At 57.0% G+C, this 20,553-nt stretch overlaps 1 protein-coding gene across 1 annotated transcript; it reads left to right on the forward strand.

Moving 5' to 3' along the window:
- Positions 1-8,461: 8,461 nt before the first annotated feature.
- Positions 8,462-20,153, forward strand: KDELR3 (KDEL endoplasmic reticulum protein retention receptor 3). Its single transcript, NM_001320169.1, has 5 exons — positions 8,462-8,596; positions 13,226-13,326; positions 17,890-18,048; positions 18,686-18,938; positions 19,714-20,153. The coding sequence occupies exons 1-5, from the start codon at positions 8,506-8,508 to the stop codon at positions 19,752-19,754; spliced, it is 645 nt and encodes a 214-aa protein (NP_001307098.1). The 5' UTR covers positions 8,462-8,505; the 3' UTR covers positions 19,755-20,153.
- Positions 20,154-20,553: the final 400 nt, after the last annotated feature.

The raw sequence follows: 20,553 nt of genomic DNA on the forward strand, positions 1-20,553 counted from the left end.
CCGGCAGGCAACCAGGACTGGGGTTCCCGTGAGTCTTTGGTGTGAACCGCTGGGGAAACTTAAGTAATCGGAATCCTGGGTCAGTGGCAGAGAAGTGCCTGGTCACTGTCACACCTTTCCGGGGAAACTGGAAGGATTTCAGGGGAGGCAGATGACCTGTGTGGTCCCTTCACGCAGCCAGAGGCCTGGCCTGGTGGCTGCCCTGGGAATGCGGGGTGCCAGGGAAGAAGGGAGGGGCAAGAAGGGGGGGGAGGGACAGAGGTGTCTGTAGACCCAGAGCCTCTGTTCCTGTGGGATCAGTCCTGATGCTAGGTCACTGGGCACAAGTTTAAGGAAAAGGTAGAGGCTCGGGGACAGTGACGTTTGGGAGACAGGAGAGGGAGGCCTGGTGGCTGTGACACCATAGGGTTGAGAGGAAACGTTTGGTCATGGCCCCCTTGCTAGTTCCGGGACCCCTCTGGCTCATCTCCTGTAAGGAGGGTCTGGTGGAGGCCGACGGTGGGCTGAGAGGAGGTGCAGTGAGGCAGACAGGGCAGCTCCAGTCAGAGAGAGGTTCAGGGACCCCAGGAAAAAGAGTCCCCTCCCCACACCCAAGCCTTGAGCGCCTCTGGGCAGCTCTCCTCTCCTCTCTGTGCCTCAGTTTCCTCATATGTATGATACCCTATCATATCGTAGGACAACACCCCCACTGTTGAGACTAGAGGGAGAATTCGCTATATTGGGGAAGGGCAGGGGTGGGGAGGGGGCGGGAGGAGGGATGTGAGACAGGAGCGCAGAGGCCTGAAGGGGCAGGGGAGAGAGGCTTAGATGTCAGAACCTGGGTGACCCCCGGCACGTGGCTTGTCATCTCTGGACCTCAGGAGCCTCACCTGTGGTGGGACAGTCTGGACTGGGTCCCCAGAGGGTGAGTAGGCTTTGACTTCATCTAGCACAGAAGCACGCCCCGGAAGGAGTGAGTAGAACGGGCCCCCTCGAGTGGTTCCATTAGCCCAGCACTATGTCACAGGCCTTCGGGGGCACTGTCCCATTTAATCCTTGCAAGAACTCTATGGTGCAGGCGCTTGTTACTCAACGGGGAAACTGAGGCACGGGTCATCTTGTTGTGAGCGGCGGGGCCCCCGGTGGCCAGGGACAGGGACAGCTCTCTGGAAGGGCGAGACTTGCTCTGAAGTTGGACGGGTAATGATGGCGAAACCTTCGTCCGCCTGGACGTTTTGCCAAAGCCCCCCTGCCCGTTTTCCACTCTCAGATTTGATCCTCGCAATGTCTTTATGAGGGAGAGTCTACGAGCGTCCCTAGTGCACAGGTGAGAAAACTGAACTAAGACACGGAGAGAGGGAAGTGCCCAGGCTCACTCAGAGAGTAAGCAAGTGTCTGAGCCAGAAGTGGAACCGATTCCCAGTTTCTGGAAAGGTCGTTCCAGGCCAGCAGGGCGCTCACCGGTCGTTTCGCTCTGGGAGCCCAGTCAGGCCTCCCTGGTCCCACGGGGGCCTTGAGAGCCTGTGCAGAGGGCAGGGAGGACTGGAGGTGAGGGGGCTTGGGCCAAGCAGGTTGGACGCCCGGAATGGGGGAGGTGGACGGGAAGGGCCGGTTCAAAATGCCGGAGTCACAGAGCCCAGGGGTTTGGGGCTTAGAGAGTTCCTGACCATCTGGCCAGCCCATTCTACAGATGGGACAAACTGAGGCAGCCCAGCCGCTTAGCTTGGTAATCAGACCAGGACACAGCTGGCCTGCCTCAGAACTCTAAAGTCCCAGCAGCCCCGAGGGGGTGAGGACCCACGGTGGGGAAAGGGGCCACGGGGGTCCAGCGGCCCAAGACCCAGCCCAGCAGGCTGTGCCCTGGGTATGGAGGACCGAAGGGGTCTCTCCCGCCCTCCGCTCCCACCCTCGCCCACCCCCCAGCACTCAGTAGTCACCGGGGTGGAATATTTTAGCACCTATAGAAAAACCGCCACAGACGGCCTGTGGCAGCTGTTGCTAAGGAAACGCTCCCAAAATAGCCCCCCTCCGCCAACCTTTCCCGCCGCTGCTCCTGCTGTGAGGAGGGGAGGAGGCCAGGAGGGGAGGGGGTGGCACACGAACCCCGGACCCAGCTTCACCCACCCGCCCTTGCCCCTGCTGCCACGCTGCCCCAACACTGGGGCAAGCCAATGACCTGGGCAGCCACAGGTCTGCAGAGGGGGCAAGGGCTGGCCGGTGGCCTCGACCACAGTCCTCGGCTGGAGGAAGGTCACCCAGATGAGGGGAGGTGGCGGAGAAAAGAGCCGCTGCACCCCCACCCCCCCCCCGGCACACTCCTCTACGGGCACCATCACAGACCTCACCGTTTTACACGTCCACTTGTGCACGCCACAAGTACAAACGCACAAATGCCCCCCCCCCCCAGATATGCCTATTCACCACCCAAGACACAAATAGACGCCCGGGTAAACACATATGCCTCAAATACACAACACACACCTGCAAGAACATACCCGCAGCCATAAATACGCACATTGACATACACATACTCAAATATGAATCCCAAGTACACACAAACACCAGTGCATGCACGCATGCCTGGCACACGCACGCGCACACACACACACACACACACACACCCCGATGTATACACAGTCTCACAGCCCGCGAATATACAAGTGGACAAACACGTGCCCAGCACGTGGCGTTCAGAGAGCCCCGAGTGGTGTTACCGTCGGGTTCTGTGCAGAAGCCACGCGCGCCCGGGGCTCTCCAGACACCCTCGCTTAGTGGAGAACTCCTGTGACCCGGCCACGGAGTAGAAGATTAGGAGGAGGTGTACAGGAGCGTGAGTAGAGGTCGATGTCTCTGCGAATCCGTCGAGTAGGCGGTGGGGGGACCAGAGGATCCCTGGTGCCTGGGAGAACGAACCTGGGTCCATTTCTGGGGAAGGGGGCAATTCCGGGAGGGAACTGCAGACCGGAAACCTCCGGGCCTGGAGAGTTGGGAGCCCCAGGTTCACCGGGCATCTGGATGTCACCAGGCCTGCAGCTGGGGGGGGGGGGCGGGGGGGGGCGGGGTGAGGATGAAGACAAGAGGACACTGGAGTGGCAGCAGTGATGGTCCTTAACATGCACACAGCGCTTTGCAGTTTACAAGCCACCTGACGCTCGTCATGTCACATAGTTGGTAGCGGCTACTCTGAGTTATCCGCGGTGCTGTCCCATCTCTGCGGCACAGGAGGGAGAGGGGACTGGAGGGCCACGCGGCGAGGCACTAGCAGAGCTGGAGCCGGAGCCCAAGCAGGTGCCAGCACCCAGCTCCACGCGCCTGCCACTCGGCTGCACTGCGCGAGCTGGAAAGCAGGCCAGCGGGGTGCAGGGCTTGCCTTGGCCCCTGATTTCGCCCTGTGATATTGGGGAGCAGCCAAGCCCTCCATCTCCCCGCCGGGAAAGCGGAGAGCGGACCCCGGGGGTGTACACGCTCAGTAGTTTGTAGCCACAGGGCTAGACAGAGGTGCCTGCCGGATGCCCTCAGAACGGCACCGCAAGGAGGCAGGGCACCGGTCGCTCGCCTCCGCACTTGGCCAGCCACCCCTTCCCCACAGCCCCCCCGCCCCCACCCCCGCCCCCGCGCACCACGCGCTCCGTGGCTCCGGTTCCTCGATCCGGGTTCCGGGTCTTCGCTGACGCCTCGTCACTGGGGAGACGCGGCGAGCGGCTTGCGGTTGCCTTGGGAACCTCGCGGCGGCCCGGGCGCTCGGCGCACGACTCGCGGGGCGCGGGGCCTGCACCGCGCGCGCGGAGTGTGGCCTTTGATGTCTCAGAAGGACACCTGTCGCCGGGAGCGAAGGGAGGGGGTGTCGCAAGGTTTGTTATGTTTCCTTTTTCTATTAATTGAGGTGTAACTTACAAGCCGTAATACCTACATCTTAAAGGGTCCAGCTCAGTGGATTTTTACGTGTGCATGAAACCTGTGATCACCGCCCGGATCAAAACACACAACGCTTCTAGCGCCCCAGAAGGCTTCCTCGGGCCCAGAGGTTATTTTTAATTGTCTTTTTTGCACTTCTCCTGGAATAAACCGGCGAGGGGATGATCGCCTTCTGAGAACACGGAATGTTCGGAATTTTCTTCTTTTCTCCCGGCTCTGCTTCGCCAGGCCCTCTTTGGGCCTTGGTGTCCCCTCAAGGGAAGCCAGGGACTGGTTCCCCTTGTTGAGCAGTTTCCTGTTTGCAAAGCGCTTTAGAGACTTAGCTAACTTTTGACTCGGATAACTAACCTATGAAGTCAGTTCTCGGTTCACACCCAGGTTACCCATGAGAACCGTGTGACTTGGAAAGAGAAAACGAAGTGCCCAGATTCGGACAGCTCCTCAGTAAGTGGTGAAACTTGAGACTTGAACAAAGATCTGTCTAACCTTGGTGGTCATTCTTCACTCCCCTCCCCTTTCCCCCATTTATTGGCCTCTTTTAAAGATCTATGCAAATAAAATACGCTGGGAGAGCGGGTCGCATCCCATTTCCGTGCCTTGGAGCACATCGTTCCTTCTATTTGGGACTCCTACTCTTTTCTCCCAGGTTTTGTCCTTCAGGCAAGCTCCTACTCATGCTGCAAAACCCACTGGGGCATCGTCTGAAGCCTTCCTAACTGCAGTCCTCCCTCACGACTCCCCCCACAACCAAGGGTAATCAGTCTCTCCCCTGTGTCAGATTTAACCCTTGCAGGGACCCCGCCTCCCACGGTGCCCCAGGGACTCCTTGAGGCTGCCTCTTGGTTCACCCTGCAAGGCACCAGCACGCAGCTGGTCTTCAACAAACGTGCTCGGAGCTAAAAGCAGAGGTTTTGGAGCCTTGGTTTCCCACTGTGTTAAAAATAGGGCCGCACTCGCTCTGCGGAACGTCGCTCAAGAGATACTGGGGGGTGGGAAGCTTCCAGAACACCTGGGCAGAACTGCGGGAGGAGAAAGGCTGCCCGCAGCCCACCCAGACTAGGTGAGGGAACGGACTTGTCCGCCCCTCCCGAATGACGCTGTGGGGGGCTGCCCGGGAAGAGTTCATTCCTCCTACTGGGGGGCGCCCACTCGTGCAGGCCAGAGGATGCCATAGCGGCCCCCGGTGACCCTAAGGGAGTCCCAGGAGCTGGGGCCCATAGCTCCCCAGTGTTTCCAGGGCCCTGCCCAGCGAGAGGCAGCCAATTCACTGGTGGGTATCCTCGGGACAGTGCTTTTCACTCGATAGCCGCACTTTCCTTCCACACGGAATTTGAGGCAGCTATTCAGTTGGGCGTGTAACAAAGTGTAACAAAGGGCGAGGACCAGGGAGGAAAAGAGATTGTTATACCCATCTTCTTTTCCCCCCTAGAACGCAGTAACTCCCCCATCCTCTCTCCTTTGACTCTGAATGTACAATTTGCATTGTTAATGAGGAAAACAGAACCCTTGCCCTTTGAGTTGAAGGACATTTCCCTCCTGGCGTCCCCCCAACCGCATCCCCGACGCAGACACATGTAGGGTGTCGGGAAAGCGGGGCTTGCCGGGATGAGGGATGTGCCCGGAACCACCCAGCATCAGGGAAGGACAGTGTCAGCTGGTGGCCTAAGCGCTGGCATGAGCCAGAGCCAAGGGCTTTCCCTCTTCTCCACGCGGAGCTTTGAAAAGGGTTCCAGCTTAAAGATGGGGTGAGTATGAGGAAGGCAGGGCGGGTCACTAAGAACAGAGTGGTAGGACTTTGGAGAGAGCCGTCTACGTGACCTGGGGGAGCAAGAGACAAGTTTGAGCCTCAGTTTCCTCATCTGTAAAATGGGCGTGATGAGCTCCCTGTCTTGAGACCTAGGGAGTACCAGTTTCCTGGGGACGCTGGAGACTAGAGGCAAGGAGGACCACGTCCCCCGTCAGCAATACTTTTCCCTTCATTGTCCCCACTAACAGGTGGGAAAGCTGAGGCCCAAGGAGGGGCCCTGGGAGGCTCAAGGCCACGGGGGCCACCCAGCCCGGGATCTCTCCCCTCCGCCACCACGGTGGCCATTCCTCAAACCTACCCTGGTCTCAGCCAGTTCCCCTGGGACGGGGAGGGGGGCCTGGAGAAAGAGAGGGAAGAGGAGAATTCTAGCCTTGTTCCAGCCCCCGCTGGCAGTTGGGGCTGCTTCTCGGGAGGACAGATGTTTCACCAAATGGCAAATGCACGTGCTTTTCCTGGCTTGGGGAGGAGGTGGGCGCTGAGAAGGAGATGCCAGCTGGTAGGGCAGAGAACCGTAGCCACACCTGAGGGGTTTAAATAGCCACCGCCTTCTCTGGGCGAGAGAAGCATCTGGGCAGGACTGGCAGGGGGGGGGGGGGGTGGCGGGGTTGGGGGGGAGGAGAGAGCAGAGCAGCCCATTCAGAACCTGCCACAGCCCCGAGACGAGTGCCTGGCTCCTCCTTCCAGAAAGACTTGGCTTCCGCACCTCACCTCCCTGGACCTCCACAGCTGTCACCTGCAAAACAAGGATTTCAAGCCTGCTTCGGAGGGTGTCTGCGGAGGCTGAACGGATAGAAGCAACTAACGTGCCCGACGCATGCAAGGGACCCGGTCACCGCTCAATACTTGGCGGCTGTTGTTACTCCAAACTCCCTGCCAGGGCAGAAGTCCCCCCCCCCCCCCCCGCGGCATCCTTGGCAAATGGACACCCACTCTCTGTTCACCCACCTCTGGTGACAGGGATCTATCTCATCATCCCCTATTGACAACCCACGGTGTCGTACATTCATTTAATTGCATAAACCCTGGGGGGGGCCTGGCTGGCTCGGTAAGAGACGCACGCGACTCTTGATCTCAGGGTCGTGAGTTTGAGCCCCACGTTGGGTGTAGAGATTACTTAAACGCAAAATCTTTTTTCTTTTTTTTTTCTTTCTTTCTTTTTTTTTTTTAAAGGCACGAATCACATAAACCCTGGAGCCAGACTGTGCTGGAATCCAGGCTCCAGACTTAGGGTCTGCGTGACTGGAAGCACATCACCTAACCTCTCTGTGCCTCAGTTTCCCGGCTGTAAAATGGGAGTGATAGCGGTACCTCCCCCATGGTATTGCTTACATCAGTGCCTCTCAAACTCCCGTGGGCCCCTGAATCAGCCAGGGATCTTGTTTAACCACAGATGCGGATCCAGTGGGCCTGAGGTAGGACTCAAGATCCCCCCCTTTTTTTTTTAAGTTTATTTCTTTATTTTGGAGAGAGAGAAAGTGGGGGAGGGGCAGAGAGAGGGCTCGAGAGAGAATCCCGAGCAGGCTTCGCGCTGTCAGGACGGAGCCCCGTGCGGGGCTCGAACCCACAAACCGTGAGATCATGAGCTCAGCTGAAGTCAGATGCTTAACTGACTGAGCCCCCCGAGGAGCCCCGGGGGCTTGAGATTCCGCATTCCCAGCAGGTGATACAAATGTTGCTGGCCCGTGGACCGCATTTTGAGTCTCGAAGGACTGCCTTGCCTTAGGAGTCATGGTGAGGGAGCCACGGAAGGGTGATGAGCAGGGGCGAGACAGATTCCATGGTAGCAGAGCCTCTCTGGCCGGGGCAGGGATGAGGCTGGGAGGAGGCCGGTGTTTGGGAGAGAAGATCCTGGGGTCAAAAGGAGGGTGGTCACGAGGGGCCTTAGCTCATGCCGTCCGCTCTTACAGATGCAGAGACCAAGGCCCGGAGAGGGTGGCACAGCCCTGGAAAGACCCCTGCGGGCCCTTCACCCTTCCCGCCTCCCAGCCTGCTGGCCAACAGCCCGCGGCCCCCTGGAGTCTCCCGGCCTGTGTTCCCGTTTTACATCCTGTCACACCAAGAAGAGGGAGACACTAGTCGCGGCCCCCGGGGTCTCCCTGACGGACATCTTTCATACTCACAGCAACCTCATTTCACAGATGAAACCACTGAGGCCAAGAGCGGGGGAGGGAGGCCCACAGCACTCGGGCGGAACAGAGGTCAGCCTGACCCCAAACCTGAGGGCCATCTTTCACCAGCTTCACCGCCCCGACTGGGCGGGTCAGGACAAGGGGGCTCTGGCAGTGGACAGGTAAGAGCGCGGGAAAGGAGGGAGGCCTTGAACCCCAGGCGGATGCTGACAGCGGCAGTGGGTCACATTCACGGGGCGCTGCCAACCCTCCAGGCTTAGGCCAAACGCTGGCGCGCGCCCCGCCCCCCCCCCATCCACCCTGGCCCCCGAGTTATAAACCCTGGAGGCGGATGAGGGGGCCCCCGGCGGCGGGAGGGGCGCGGGGGCCCGCCCAAGGTCACGTGCGGGAGGCCCCGGGGCCGCGGCGCTGGGACGGGAGGGAGGCGGGATCTCGGGCGGCGGCGCTTCCTGGCTCGCCCGGCACGGCTGCCGGCCTGGCCACGTCACCGCCCGGCCGAGGGTGCGCTGGCGGAGCGGCGGCGGCGGCGGCGCCGGCGGGGAGCGCGGGGCTCGGAGCGCGGGACCCAGAGCCCGGCCCGGGGACGTGGCAGCCGCCTCTCCCGCCAGAAAGTTTCCCAGGAGTTGGCCGCGCGCGGTGCGGGGGCAGGGGTGGGGGCCGCCCGCCCGGGGAACCATGAACGTGTTCCGGATCCTCGGCGACCTGAGCCACCTCCTGGCCATGATCTTGCTCCTGGGGAAGATCTGGAGGTCCAAGTGCTGCTCCGGTGAGGGTCGCCCGGGCGGAGGTGTGCGACGGGGTGGGGGGTGGGGAGTGGGGTGGGGGAGGGAGGGCCTGGGCCGCCTGGGCCCCAGCCGGTGCCGCCTGCCTGCAAGCCCTGGGTGGGGGGGCTGCTGAATTTCCGTTCAGGGTGGGGACTTCGGCCTGGGGGTGCTTGAGACTGTCTTCGCACAGCTCAGCTTCCAGAGAACATGGGAAGGTGCACCCCATCGAAGAAGGAGGACCCTCGGAGATTCTGGAGGGAGGGTGATTTACCCCTGCCCCACCCCTGCCAGTGGGAAGAGAAGGGGGTGCGCAGGAGGTGATACCCTCTTGCTTCCGCTAGTCTGGCTTGTTGGACAGTTTGCTCTTTCTGCTTCTCAGGAGCTGGCGGCCTGTGACTCTGTGTACCCTCACTCAGGCCCAGAGTGGGATCCGAAGGTGGAGGGGGGGGTCTGCACCCAGGACTGGCCTCCAGTTCTCAGGGGCTTCTCTTTCCTCCCCCCACCGCTCTCCACGGCCCCTTCCAGACATCCCCTCAGGCTGGGCCCTCTTCCCTCCTCTGCCTGCGCGTGGCACACGAGGCCGTGATGTGGCAGGAAGGACACCAGGCTGGGCCCTGGCGAGCCCGGACCTGCCCCTGTAGCAGAAGCCCCGGGAGGGCAGGAGAAGTCCCCCGTTTTGCCCAGCAGTCTGGCTGCCTTCCCTGGGGGGTTTGGAGACGTTTCAGGGTGGGACTGCTGGTGGCCAAAAGGACCCGGTGCGTCAAAAAGGCTGCTCAGGCCTCCTGCAGCCATCTTTGCCCCGCTGGTGTCCTGGAGGGGCCCACCCTGTGCTTGGCACTGGGGTCAGGGGATACAGAGATGAATGCAGGCGGAGTGGGGGCCCGAGGAGGCAGAGAGCAGACCCCTGAAGTGTTGGTGGAGGGAGCAGCTCTGTGCTGGGTCCTGGAGGATGGGCGGGCTGTCACCAGGAAGGGTGTGCTGTGTGGAGGGTGCTGGGGGTGCCAAAGCCCACAGGGATTGTCCCAGGGAGAGCTAGCAGCCCGATGTGGGGGAGGTCCGCAAGGGAGATGAGTGGCAGAGGGGTGGGGGGTCCAAATGTGAAAGCGCCTTGTCGGTCAGGCTAGGGAGTCGGGACTGGGGAGCGGCGGAAGTGTGGGGAGCAGGGGAGGGGGGCTCGGAAGGGACGTGAAGCAGGTCACTCCCTCGTGTACTGGCCACGGAGGAGGGGCTGGGTGCTGGCTGGCGGGAGAGGCATTACAAGAGGGTGTGGTCCTGGACCTGCTGGCCATTCCGGTTTCCAGTCTCTGGAGAGATGGGCACTCTGGGCCCCTCAAGTTCCCACTCGGGGAAGTGAGGCAGGGGCTCCGGTGTGGGGAGGGTGGGGGAGTCTAGCTCGGACCTGTTCCTGCACTTCCACCGAGGGCCCTAGGCGGGAGTGAGCAACCATGACCGGGAGGGGGCGCTGTTCCCCAACCCACGCTGCCCCGCCCGGCCCTTGGCCCCCCGGAGGGAACACCGACAACTTGGGCCCCGCGCCTGGTGGAGGGGACTTTCTAGCAGTGGAGACGTGCCAGCCAGCAACAGTCGTAGCAGCCAAGTAAATGATACGGTTTCTTAGAGGTGCTAAGTGCTACGGGGAAAGAAAAAGGGCAGCTGGGCGGTGAAGCGTGTGTGTGTGTGTGTGTGTGTGTGTGTGTGTGTGCGCGTGTGCGCTCGCGCGCGCGCAGGGGGATTGGCACACGCCTGGCGGGGATCTGAGGAGGTGAGGTGCCTGGACGCCAGCCCCGTCTGCCCCCAGACGCGGAGCCTGGTGTGACCCTCGCTGACCCACCCCAAAAGGTAGGAGACTAGGGCTTAGGTCTCGCCCAGCCACTGACTCCCTGTGTCACCTCGGGCCTCAGTTTTGCCATCCGTCAAATGGAAGGAGGGCTGCTGTGTGCTCAGGGGATCCCCGGGGCGGGGCGGTGGGGGGACTCTGGCCAGGTACCGGCTCGCATTCCCTTCCTTGTCCCGGGTCTCTGTGCCTGGCTCCCTTCGGTGGAAATGTTTCACTGCTTTCAAAGGAGCGTGAAAACCTTTGTGCTCCTGACTGTCGGGCTCGAGCACTGAGGTGTGAGTGAAGCCCAGGAACCCAGCAGGCTGAGGATGCAGAGGGGAGCGGGGGAGGAAGGCCATGTGCCGAGAGGGTAGCTGTCCCCCGCCGGACCCTCCTCCTGGACCCTCCTAAGTGGTGCCGAGGACCTCCCTGGAGAGGCCTCTGGGAGGGCTCAGTGAGATGGGGTGGCCACAGGCATGGCCCGGAGCTGGCCTCGGGTCGGCATTGCCGCCTGGACCCCAGGAGCCACTCCCAGCAGTGGGCTCCGTCACCACAGCCAGCCCCACGGCCTCAAGTCCAAGTCCCAGACCCCCCCAGGGGGCACTCACACCCTCACTGAAACCTGCGTAGGCCTCACGTCAGTGCTGTCCCACCCGTGGCAGGGGTGGGGGGGGGGCGTTCATCTTACAGATGAGGAGTGTGGGGCTCGGGCTCGCCATACTGGCAGGAAAGCCGGCACGGGGGCCCGGTGCCCCCCAGAACGTTGGGGGGCGTCAGCAGTTGTCTCCCTCCCCAAAATGTGCAGCACCAGAGAAATAGATAAGGCACAGTTCAGGCGTATAAAGGAAGCGGGCCCTTAATCAGGTAATGTCACTTCTGGGTGCCAAAGTCCCCAGTCACTCGGTTACACGTAGAGTAAAACCCAGATGTTATCATCGTGACTGGAGGGAGGGACTGAGGGGGACAGTGATGAGATATGGGGCCAGGCAGGCCGCCAGGAAAGGTTGGGCGGGACCTCAGGAGCCACGAGGAGGATATGAGTCTCTATTTTAAAGGGCATTTGGGAGCCACTTAAGGGCTTTAAGTGGAATTTTATTTTAAAAATAGCCCATTGGTTGGCAAGTGGAATGGGGGTGGGGGTGGCAGCAAGGAAGGACTTGGGGAGACGGGTGGGAGCCCTGAGGTAGGGTGCTGGGCCGGCGAGGGGCACGGGAGTGGGGGCGGTGGAGGTGGATGGCTCTTGCTTTCCTGGCGTGAGCTTGGAGGGGACCGTGGCGGCGTTCTCGAAGGAGGGGAGGGGCTCGCGGGGAAATGGTGAGTGTGGTCAGGCTGGAATATAGGGGTCAGAACTCGGAGGAGAGTCCGGAGCTGGGGTGTCCCTGAGACGGCACGGGGCCAGGGAGAAGCCCGGGGAGCCCTCAACGATTAGGTGGTGAGGACGGGAGCGGCCAGGGGCGGTGAGCTAGCCATGAGGACAGTCGCAGAAGCCCGGGGAAGGATGTGGTTCTGAACGCAGTCCTCAGCCGCCTCTGGGGAGGTTGGGTGAGTTGACCTTTGGATCAGACACGCGGGCATCGTCGATGGGGATGGTTTGGTGAGGTGTCCAGACTGTCCTTGCCTCCCCCACCTCCGTGACGTAGCAGAAGTGGCCGAAGGGCGATTAAGGAACGTGACCACTAAATGCAGCATCGATCCCTGGATTGGCTCGCGGAACAGGAGGAGGGTGTCGGTGGGAAAATGGGTGAAACCTGACTGAAGCCTGGAGTTCGGTCAGTAGTGCCATACGAGGGTGAATGTCTTAGTTTTGGTAAATGTTCTGCAGGAGGAAGCTGGGTGACGGGTATACGGGAACCCTCTGCACTGTCTTTATGATCAGCTGCTTTTTGTTTTACAAAGAGCAAAAATAGTTATTCCTTTTATCGGTGAAAAAAAAAGCGTTTTGAATCTTTGATTTCTTAATTGATTTTCTTTTTAAAAATTTCTTATGTTTGGGGTGCCTGGGTGGCTCAGTCGGTGAAGCGTCCGACTTCAGCTCAGGTCACGATCTCACCGTCCGTGAGTTCGAGCCCCACGTCGGGCTCTGGGCTGATGGCTCAGAGCCTGGAGCCTGCTTCCGATTCTGTGTCTCCCTCTCTCTCTGCCCCTCCCCCGTTCATGCTCTGTCTCTCTCTGTCACAAAAATAAATAAAACGTTAAAAAAAAAATTAGAAAAAAATTTCTTATGTTTATTTTTGAGACAGAGAGAAACAGAGCATGAGTGGGGGAGGGGCAGAGAGAGAGAGGGAGACACAGAATCCAAAGCAGGTTCCGGGCTCCAAGCTGTCAGCCCAGAGCCCAACGCGGGGCCCGAACCCACGAACCATGAGATCATGACCCGAGCCGAAGTCGGACGCTTCACCGACTGAGCCACCCAGGCGCCCCGCGTTTTGAATGTTTAAAATTTGGAAAATAAAATAGGATGGTCCTCCGGCCCTGCTTCTTCCTCTGCCCGCTCTGGTCTCCCTGATGAATCACCTCTCAGTGAGTTGCCGTCTAAAAGGCAGAACTTTGGGGACTCAGTGGAAGTGTGAGGGTGGAGCGAAGAGAGGCCCGGGCCCCCCTACCCCCACCACTACACACACCCTCTCCAGAGCTGAAATCCGGGCAGGCACATGCGGGGACACCGGGATCCCTGAGATCGAGACCTGAGCTGAGGTCAAGAGTTGGACGCTTAAAGGACGGAGCCCCCCCGGGCGACCCCGGGCACTGGGCTTCTTGAGTGTCGTGGGGCCTAGGAGTCCGGGTCTCATTTTCCCCTCTTCTCGTTTGGCCACAGGCATCTCTGGGAAGAGCCAGATCCTTTTTGCTCTCGTCTTCACCACCAGGTACCTGGACCTGTTCACCAGCTTCATCTCCGTCTACAACACAGTGATGAAGGTGAGGGCGGCGGGAGGGGTGGCCGTGGTGGCAGGGTCCCCTGAGCCCCGCAGACCGAGACTGCGCGCCCGGGAACACGGGCTGTGGAGCCGGGCAGACCTGGATGGGAATCCTGACTGTGTTGACAGCCGCTGGGGGCCCTGGGCTTGGGCGAGGCCCTGGGCCCTGTGCACTTCATCTTCAGACTGAAGACAGTGCCAGTACTCGCCTCGGCGGGTTCCGTTGTGAACACGAAATGAGGTAATAAATGCAAATACACCACAGCCATCGTATATCAAGTATTCGATAAAGGGTGGCTATTATGACGGTTCCAAAAAATGAGCCAAAAATCAAACCTGGTACCCTGAGCTTGCAGAGAGGTTATTCGTCCGACATGCATTTGACAAATATCCGTATTTCTTGAGCACCTCCTGTGAGCCAGGTACCTGAAGAAGACCCGCGAGGCTTCTGTTCTCAAGGAACCTACATTCTCACTGGGGAGACAGATAATAAAACGGCCAGCAAAACTTTGGTTAGGGGTGAGGTCATGCAGATATTATTAAAATAGGGTGACGTTGGCTTTCATTCTGTTTTTTAACATTTATTTATTTTGAGAGACAGAGTGCGAGCGGGGGAGGGGGCACAGAGAGCAGGAGACACAGAACCCGAAGCAGGCGCCGGGCTCCGAGCCGTCAGCACAGAGCCCGACGCGGGGCTGGAACCCACGGACCGCGAGATCATGACCGGAGCTGAAGTCAGACGCTTCACCGACTGAGTCCCCCCAGGCGCCCCTCCTTTGGTTATAAGAAAAGAAGTTTTAATACCTGGGTTACGTGATAGAGAAGGAACAGGAAAATGTTCAGGGAGTGTGACCAGGAGGGGCCTCTCTGAGGAGGTGACACGGAAGCCAAGGTCTGTGTGACACAAGGAACCAGCCACGAGGCGATCAGAGGAAGAGCGTTCCAAGCAGAGAAGAGCTGGTTCAGAAACCACCCAGGTGGCATCAAGCCTGCTGTATTCAGGGGACAGGCAGGGGCTCTGCCGCCGAGGGCTGGGGGAGGGCGCAGGTTAACTTGGACTTAACTTTGTGATGGGAAACTGTTGCTTTGAAGCATGGTCCTGTTTCACAGGGGAAACTGAGAATGTCTTGGTCCTATTCTGACGTCTTGGGCCCCGGGCCACAACCGTTGGAGGTTACGTTGGGGTGAGCTTTTTCCAAATTAGCCATCCCACGTCTTTTTAAACTCCGCACCCAATGTGGGGCTTGCACTCGCGACCCCCAGATCGAGAGTCACGCGCTCCACCGACTGAGCGAGCGGCCAGGAACTTCTCCCTCAGCCATCTTAGCTCTTTAAGGCAACACAGGTTAGTGGAAGGAGCCCGGGTTTCAGAGGGAAGTGGAATGTTCCTGCTTGGATGCTGGTAACAGAGACTTAAGAGTGGTCTCAGTAGGGGCACCTGGGTGGCTCAGTTGGTTAAGCGTCTGACTTGGGCTCAGGTCACGATCTCGCAGTCTGTGAGTTCGAGCCCCGCGTCGGGCTCTGTGCTGACAGCTCAGAGCCTGGATCCTGTTTCAGATTCTGTGTGTCCCTCTCTCTCTGACCCTCCCCCATTCATGCTCTGTCTCTGTCTCAAAAATAAATAAAAACGTTAAAAAAAAATTAAAAATAAAAAAAAGAGTGATTTTAGTAAGATGAAGGTTTATTTTTTCTTTACTCGTAACATGGAATCTGGAGGTGGGCCATCCAGGCCTGGGATGGCGGCTCCTTTTGTTTGTTTGTTTATTTATTTTGAGAGAGCGCGCACACACGAGCAGGGGAAGGGCAGAGAGAGGGGAGAGAGAGAATCCCAAGCAGGCTTGTCAGCGTGGAGCTCAAAATGGAGCTCGATGCGGGGCTCGAACTCACAAACTGTGAGATCATTACCTGAGCCCAGATCAAGAGCTGGATGTTGACCGGCCCACCCAGGCACCCCTAGCTCCTTTCAACGTTCTGCTCCACTGTCTTTAGTGTGACCAGGACTTGTCAGTGTGGGACACATGCAGTTGCTCAGAAGAGCCCTACACCGGGTTTAATGCTTTGCTGTTGCCATCTTGAAATTTTTTTTTTTTTAACATTTATTTATTGTTGAGAGAGAGCGCGCGAGCAGCGGAGGGGCAGAGAGAGAGGGAGACACAGAATCCAAAGCAGGCTCCAGGCCCTGAGCTGTCAGCACAGAGCCCGACGCGGGGATTCAAACCCAGGAACTGTGAGATCATGACCTGAGCTGAAGCCAGATGCTCAACCAACCGGGCCACCAGGCACCCCTTGAAATTTTTAATTTTTAAAGAGGCCTTGCAAGTTATATAGCAGGTCCTAATGTGGCATCTAGCCTCAAGCTTGCCTCAGGGTCACAAAATGGATGCCAGGGCTCCTACCATCACATCACATTCTGGGCAGGAAGGAAGAGGAAAGGAAAAAAGAGCAACAGTGTACCTGCCATCTGGGTAAGCCCTTTGTAAAGAGCTTTCCCTAACGCTAGCCAGTGACTGCGCGTCACTGACCATCCTTATCTGCAAAGGAGGCTGAGAAATGTAGTTTTCAGTTGGGCACATCATCTAATAGTTCCATTTTTTTTTTCCTAAAGTTTATTTCTGAGCGAGTGCAAGCAATCATGAGCAGGGGAGGGACAGAGAGAGAACATCCCAGGCAGGCTCCACACTTCCGGCGCAGAGCCCGATGCAGGCCTCGATCTCATGAACTGTGAGCTCATGACCCGAGCTGCGATCAAGAGTTGGATGCTTAACTGAGCCACCCAGGCGCCCCACTAACAGTTCCCTTTTTAAGGAAGGAAGGCTACATAATGGGGAACTCTACCGATCTCGCGGGGCTATTGTGAAGACTGTATGAGATGATTTAGGTAAAGCGCCTGGCACCCAGAAGGTACTTTCTCCTCCTCATCAGGGATGTGACTTTGGGATTCCAGGCATCTTGCTGGAATGGAAGATGTTGTTGCCTGTGGGGCGTCGAACTGTGTGAACTTGTCTGAGGTCCTGAAATCACGGTCTGCTTAAATTCAACACGGAAATAGCAACCACCACCTGCTCGGTTCATTTTTCTGCCTGAGGGTCGGACTTGAACGGTCCTGGGAGGGGCTGAGGACCCAGCGCTTGGCATAGCAGAACGAGTTAGTTGTGGAAACCTCAGAGAGGCCAGTTTCTGCATTGGTGAAGTGAGGAAGTGATCACCACTTCATTGATTCATTCATTCATTCATTCTGGGATGTTTTTTGTGCCGGGCCCTGAGTTAGGGGCTGGGTGTTCAGAGGTGGACAGGACAGTCAGGACCCGCTTACAGAAAACGGGGGAAAGAGACCGGGTACACAGACATTTCCAGAGCATGTGATTATGGGGGACATCGTGTATGTTCCCGTGGAGCTATGGTGACACCAAGTGTATTTGCCTCATTCTGGTGAGAGACTGAGTTTTGAAGTTCACATAGGAGTTCTCTAGGCCAGTGAGTTCCTGGACCAGCAGCATCAGCATCACATAGGAACCTGCTAGAAATACAACAGGCCTACTCAGACCTACCAAATCAGTAACTCTGGGGGCAGGAGGGGAAAAAGGTGGCTACTTGTGCGATTCTGATGCACAAAGTTGAGAACCTCTGGCCTAGAAAGTTAGAGGCCAAACCATAACGTCACATGCTGGAGGGACGGCTACTGCAATTAGAGCTTTTCCGGGGCGCTTGGGTGGCTCGGTCAGTTAAGTGTCCGACTCTTGACTTCGGCTCAGGTCAGGATCTCACGGTTCGGGAGTTTGAGCCCTGCATCGGGTTCTGCACTGACAGTGTAGCACCTGCTTGGGATCCTGTCTCCCTCTCTTCTCTGCCCATCCTCCGCTTGCTCGCTCTCTCTTTCAAAATAAATTAAAAAAAAGAGCAGTGCCCGGGTGGCTCAATCGGTAAGTGTCTGACTTCGGCTCAGGTCATGATCTCGCGGTCTGTGAGTTCGAGCCTCACGTCGGGCTCTGTGCTGACAGCTCAGAGCCTGCAGCCTGCTTCAGATTCTGTGTCTCCGTCTCTCTCTGCCCGTCTCCTGCTTGTGCTCTCCCTCTGAAAAGTAAATATTAAAAAAAAAATTTTTTTTTAAAGAGAGTGCTTTTCCGCAGGACCAATGACCAAATGATTCAAAGGACGTTAGTCCTAGTGGAAGAATGCTCACAGGTCACTGATGCAGATCTAGGAATTTGACATTTAAGAGCCCTGGAATGCCACTGCTAAATCCCCCGACAGAGACCAACCCTCCCCCCCATCTCCTGCCTGAGGCTCTCCAGTAAGGAGATGCCCAGGCACCTTTGGGTCCTCACACGGTTAGTGCCAGTGGTCCTAATTAGAAGCAAGGAGTTACTTAACAAAAGGGTCATTAGTTTCGGAATCAAGGGGAATGACTCCGGAGAAATTGTACGCATTTCACTTCTTCCCCCTTGGGGCGAGAGCACTGGCCCTTTAGTTAGGCTGGTCCCAACTCAAGGTAGCTTGGAAGCCCAGCCAAGAGAGTGGAAAATGACTTCATTATGGATTCCCCTGTGGCTCTTTCCCTTGTTAGGTGGTTTTTCTCCTCTGTGCCTACGTCACAGTGTACATGATCTATGGGAAATTTCGGAAAACATTTGACAGTGAGAATGACACGTTCCGCCTGGAATTTCTTCTGGTCCCTGTCATTGGTCTCTCCTTCCTTGAGAACTACAGTTTCACTCCCTTGGAGGTAAGTGAAGGGACGCGGAATACCAATCGCTAAGGGTAAACACATTGCCGAACATCCTTCCCTCTGATCTTTTGTAAGGTCTGGGCTTGTGTTTTGGTACAACCGTGACCATCGCTCGTATATCGTTGTTAGTTGAGAAATCGGTAATAAGCTATTCACACGACTCCATTTGGAAATGGGCGCATCCAAATAGTCCTGTGGACAAACAGAGCAGGCATCACAGCACCACTTATGGTTACTGAGAACTTCTGTCCCAAAGGTGGACACCTGAGCACAGTCCAGGCCGAGAACGTAACTCAGGAAGTCTGGGCTGTGGACCAACAAACATGAACTTGTGATGCTCGTGCATTGAGAAACTATGGCCTGCATGAAGGCGAGTTTATACAATAAAGTTCTGCTACGATTAAAAAATTGTTCGAAAATGTCCACGTGATGTGAAAAAAAAGCAGTTTACTTGGAACTTTAAAAATATTTCCTATTTACAGAGAAAAGGGGGTGGAATGGATTCTATTTCGGGAACTTTTTTGTTTCGTCATATTCTGTCCCGTGAACATTTTAGTAGTTACCTTCTTTTGAAGAGACGGCCCCCTTCTTGGTCTTGATCAGCCTCCTCCGGCCTCTTCCCTCTTTGGCTCAGATCCTCTGGACTTTCTCCATCTACCTGGAATCGGTGGCCATCCTGCCCCAGCTTTTCATGATCAGTAAAACCGGAGAGGCAGAGACCATCACTACTCACTACCTGTTCTTTCTCGGGCTGTACCGGGCACTCTACCTGGCTAACTGGATCAGGCGGTACCAGACCGAGAACTTCTACGACCAAATCGCGGTGGTGTCTGGAGTAGTACAAACCATCTTCTACTGCGACTTCTTCTACTTGTATGTGACCAAAGGTAGGTGCTCGGCCACAGCAGTGTTGCTGGCACTGGCAGGTGTCACCCGTTCACCAGTTGAGGGCGTTTGGGAAGTGAACGTAGCTCCAAGTCTCTGCCCCTCGTGGTGCTTTTATTTCAGTGGGAAGAGAGGAACGAGTGTCGTTAAGAAACGAGCACCGCGAAGAACTACAGACCAGGACATGGACACAAATGATATACATAGAGAGGTCGACTAGGAGAGGACATCGGACAGAATGCTTGTTAGAAAGATATACAAGGAACATTCCAGAAGAATAGCTTGCGCAGGAGCCCTAAGGCAGGAACCAGCTTGGTGTGCTAAAGGACAGAAAGGCTAGCGTGTTCAGAATCTATGAACCTGGAGAGATCAGAGGGTAATAATGGGTTTGCATCGCACAGGGCGGCCACCGGAGGGCTCATTTACAGAGCCAGCAGCTGCTGGGCAGCGAAAGGGGCCGAAGCAGGGAGACTTGTTATGGGGCAGGTGCGGTTGTTGAAGAGGTCACCGGTGGGTGGGCAATCTTGAGCGGAGAGGAACCGGATAGGTGTGAACCGGAAGTGGAGGCCAACTGCATTTGTGGCCCGAGGGAGCGTGGGATCAGGAACGTAGGTGGGGCGTAGGGGTGAGGGAGTCTGTAGGTAATCCGTGACGAAGCTTCCCCCTTGGCTGTAACATGTAGCTACCGTGGACTGGGCATTAGAGATCCTAAGGTTATGTAGTTAAAAGGGAGTTCTCGGTGTGGTGAATTCTCATTTCGTCTCTATTTTCTCCTAGTCCTTAAAGGAAAGAAGTTAAGTCTTCCAATGCCAATTTGAGGGCCCCACAGATGGTTCTACGCCTTCACGAGGACACAGAATAAACTCTTTGGAATAGTCTCCTGGACGACTTCTACAGGACTCAGGCCTAATGTCAGAAAAATGCTTAGTGGGGATATCTCGGCAGAGCACTGATCTACATAGAAGACGTTCTCACCAATCTCTCCCTTAAATTATAGCTGCAATGAGAAACCCAGGCCAATTATACGAGCATGGTGCCTGTCAGCTGGACATTAAGAAATCTTAGGTGCTTAACCCATATATGGGTGAAATAACCTTGCTCTCTATGGCCCTAGTGTGAGCCTCCCACTAAGGAACAGTCAGTCCCACCTGGAAAGATGTCTCTCTGTGTAGAAGACAAATGCCCCCAAAGACCAGACTTCAAGAAAAGCAGGCTGCTGTGGCGATTTTCACTTCCCAGACAGGAGACCAAGTTTAGGCAGGGATACCAAGCTGATAGTCTCACGGGGATGAAGTGTCGTTACTCCACTTCTAACCCGCCTCCAAAAGCCAGACGAAAGCCAAACAGATGAGCTTCGGCCAGACTTCAGTAGTTGTGTGCCTCGGCTCTAAAATGGCCTTGCGTCTTTCCACGGCTACGGCAGCTCCACACGGAGTACTTAAATCCAAGCAATAACCCAGGTGGGTACTGCTACCGCGAGGACCATTTTATCAGTGAGGAAACCGATGCTGAAGCCTCACCCTACTAGGTATTCTGCCTCGTTGCTTTGGGATTCAAATCTTCCCAGTAAGAGCCATCAACCCCACCTCCCTTCCACGTTTTTAGGTGCTAAGGTTA

The sequence above is a fragment of the Panthera tigris genome, chromosome B4, assembly GCF_018350195.1.
Source record: "Panthera tigris isolate Pti1 chromosome B4, P.tigris_Pti1_mat1.1, whole genome shotgun sequence".
In the NCBI taxonomy this organism is placed as follows: domain Eukaryota; kingdom Metazoa; phylum Chordata; class Mammalia; order Carnivora; family Felidae; genus Panthera; species Panthera tigris.

What these genes read in the sequence shown, in the direction of transcription:
- KDELR3 (NM_001320169.1), top strand. Translation starts at nt 8,506, where the DNA reads ATGAACGTGTTCCGGATCCTCGGCGACCTGAGCCACCTCCTGGCCATG. An exon ending in GAGGTCCAAGTGCTGCTCCG is followed by an intron (nt 8,597 to 13,225) that starts GTGAGGGTCGCC and finishes GTTTGGCCACAG; the next exon opens with GCATCTCTGGGAAGAGCCAG. An exon ending in ACAGTTTCACTCCCTTGGAG is followed by an intron (nt 18,049 to 18,685) that starts GTAAGTGAAGGG and finishes TCTTTGGCTCAG; the next exon opens with ATCCTCTGGACTTTCTCCAT.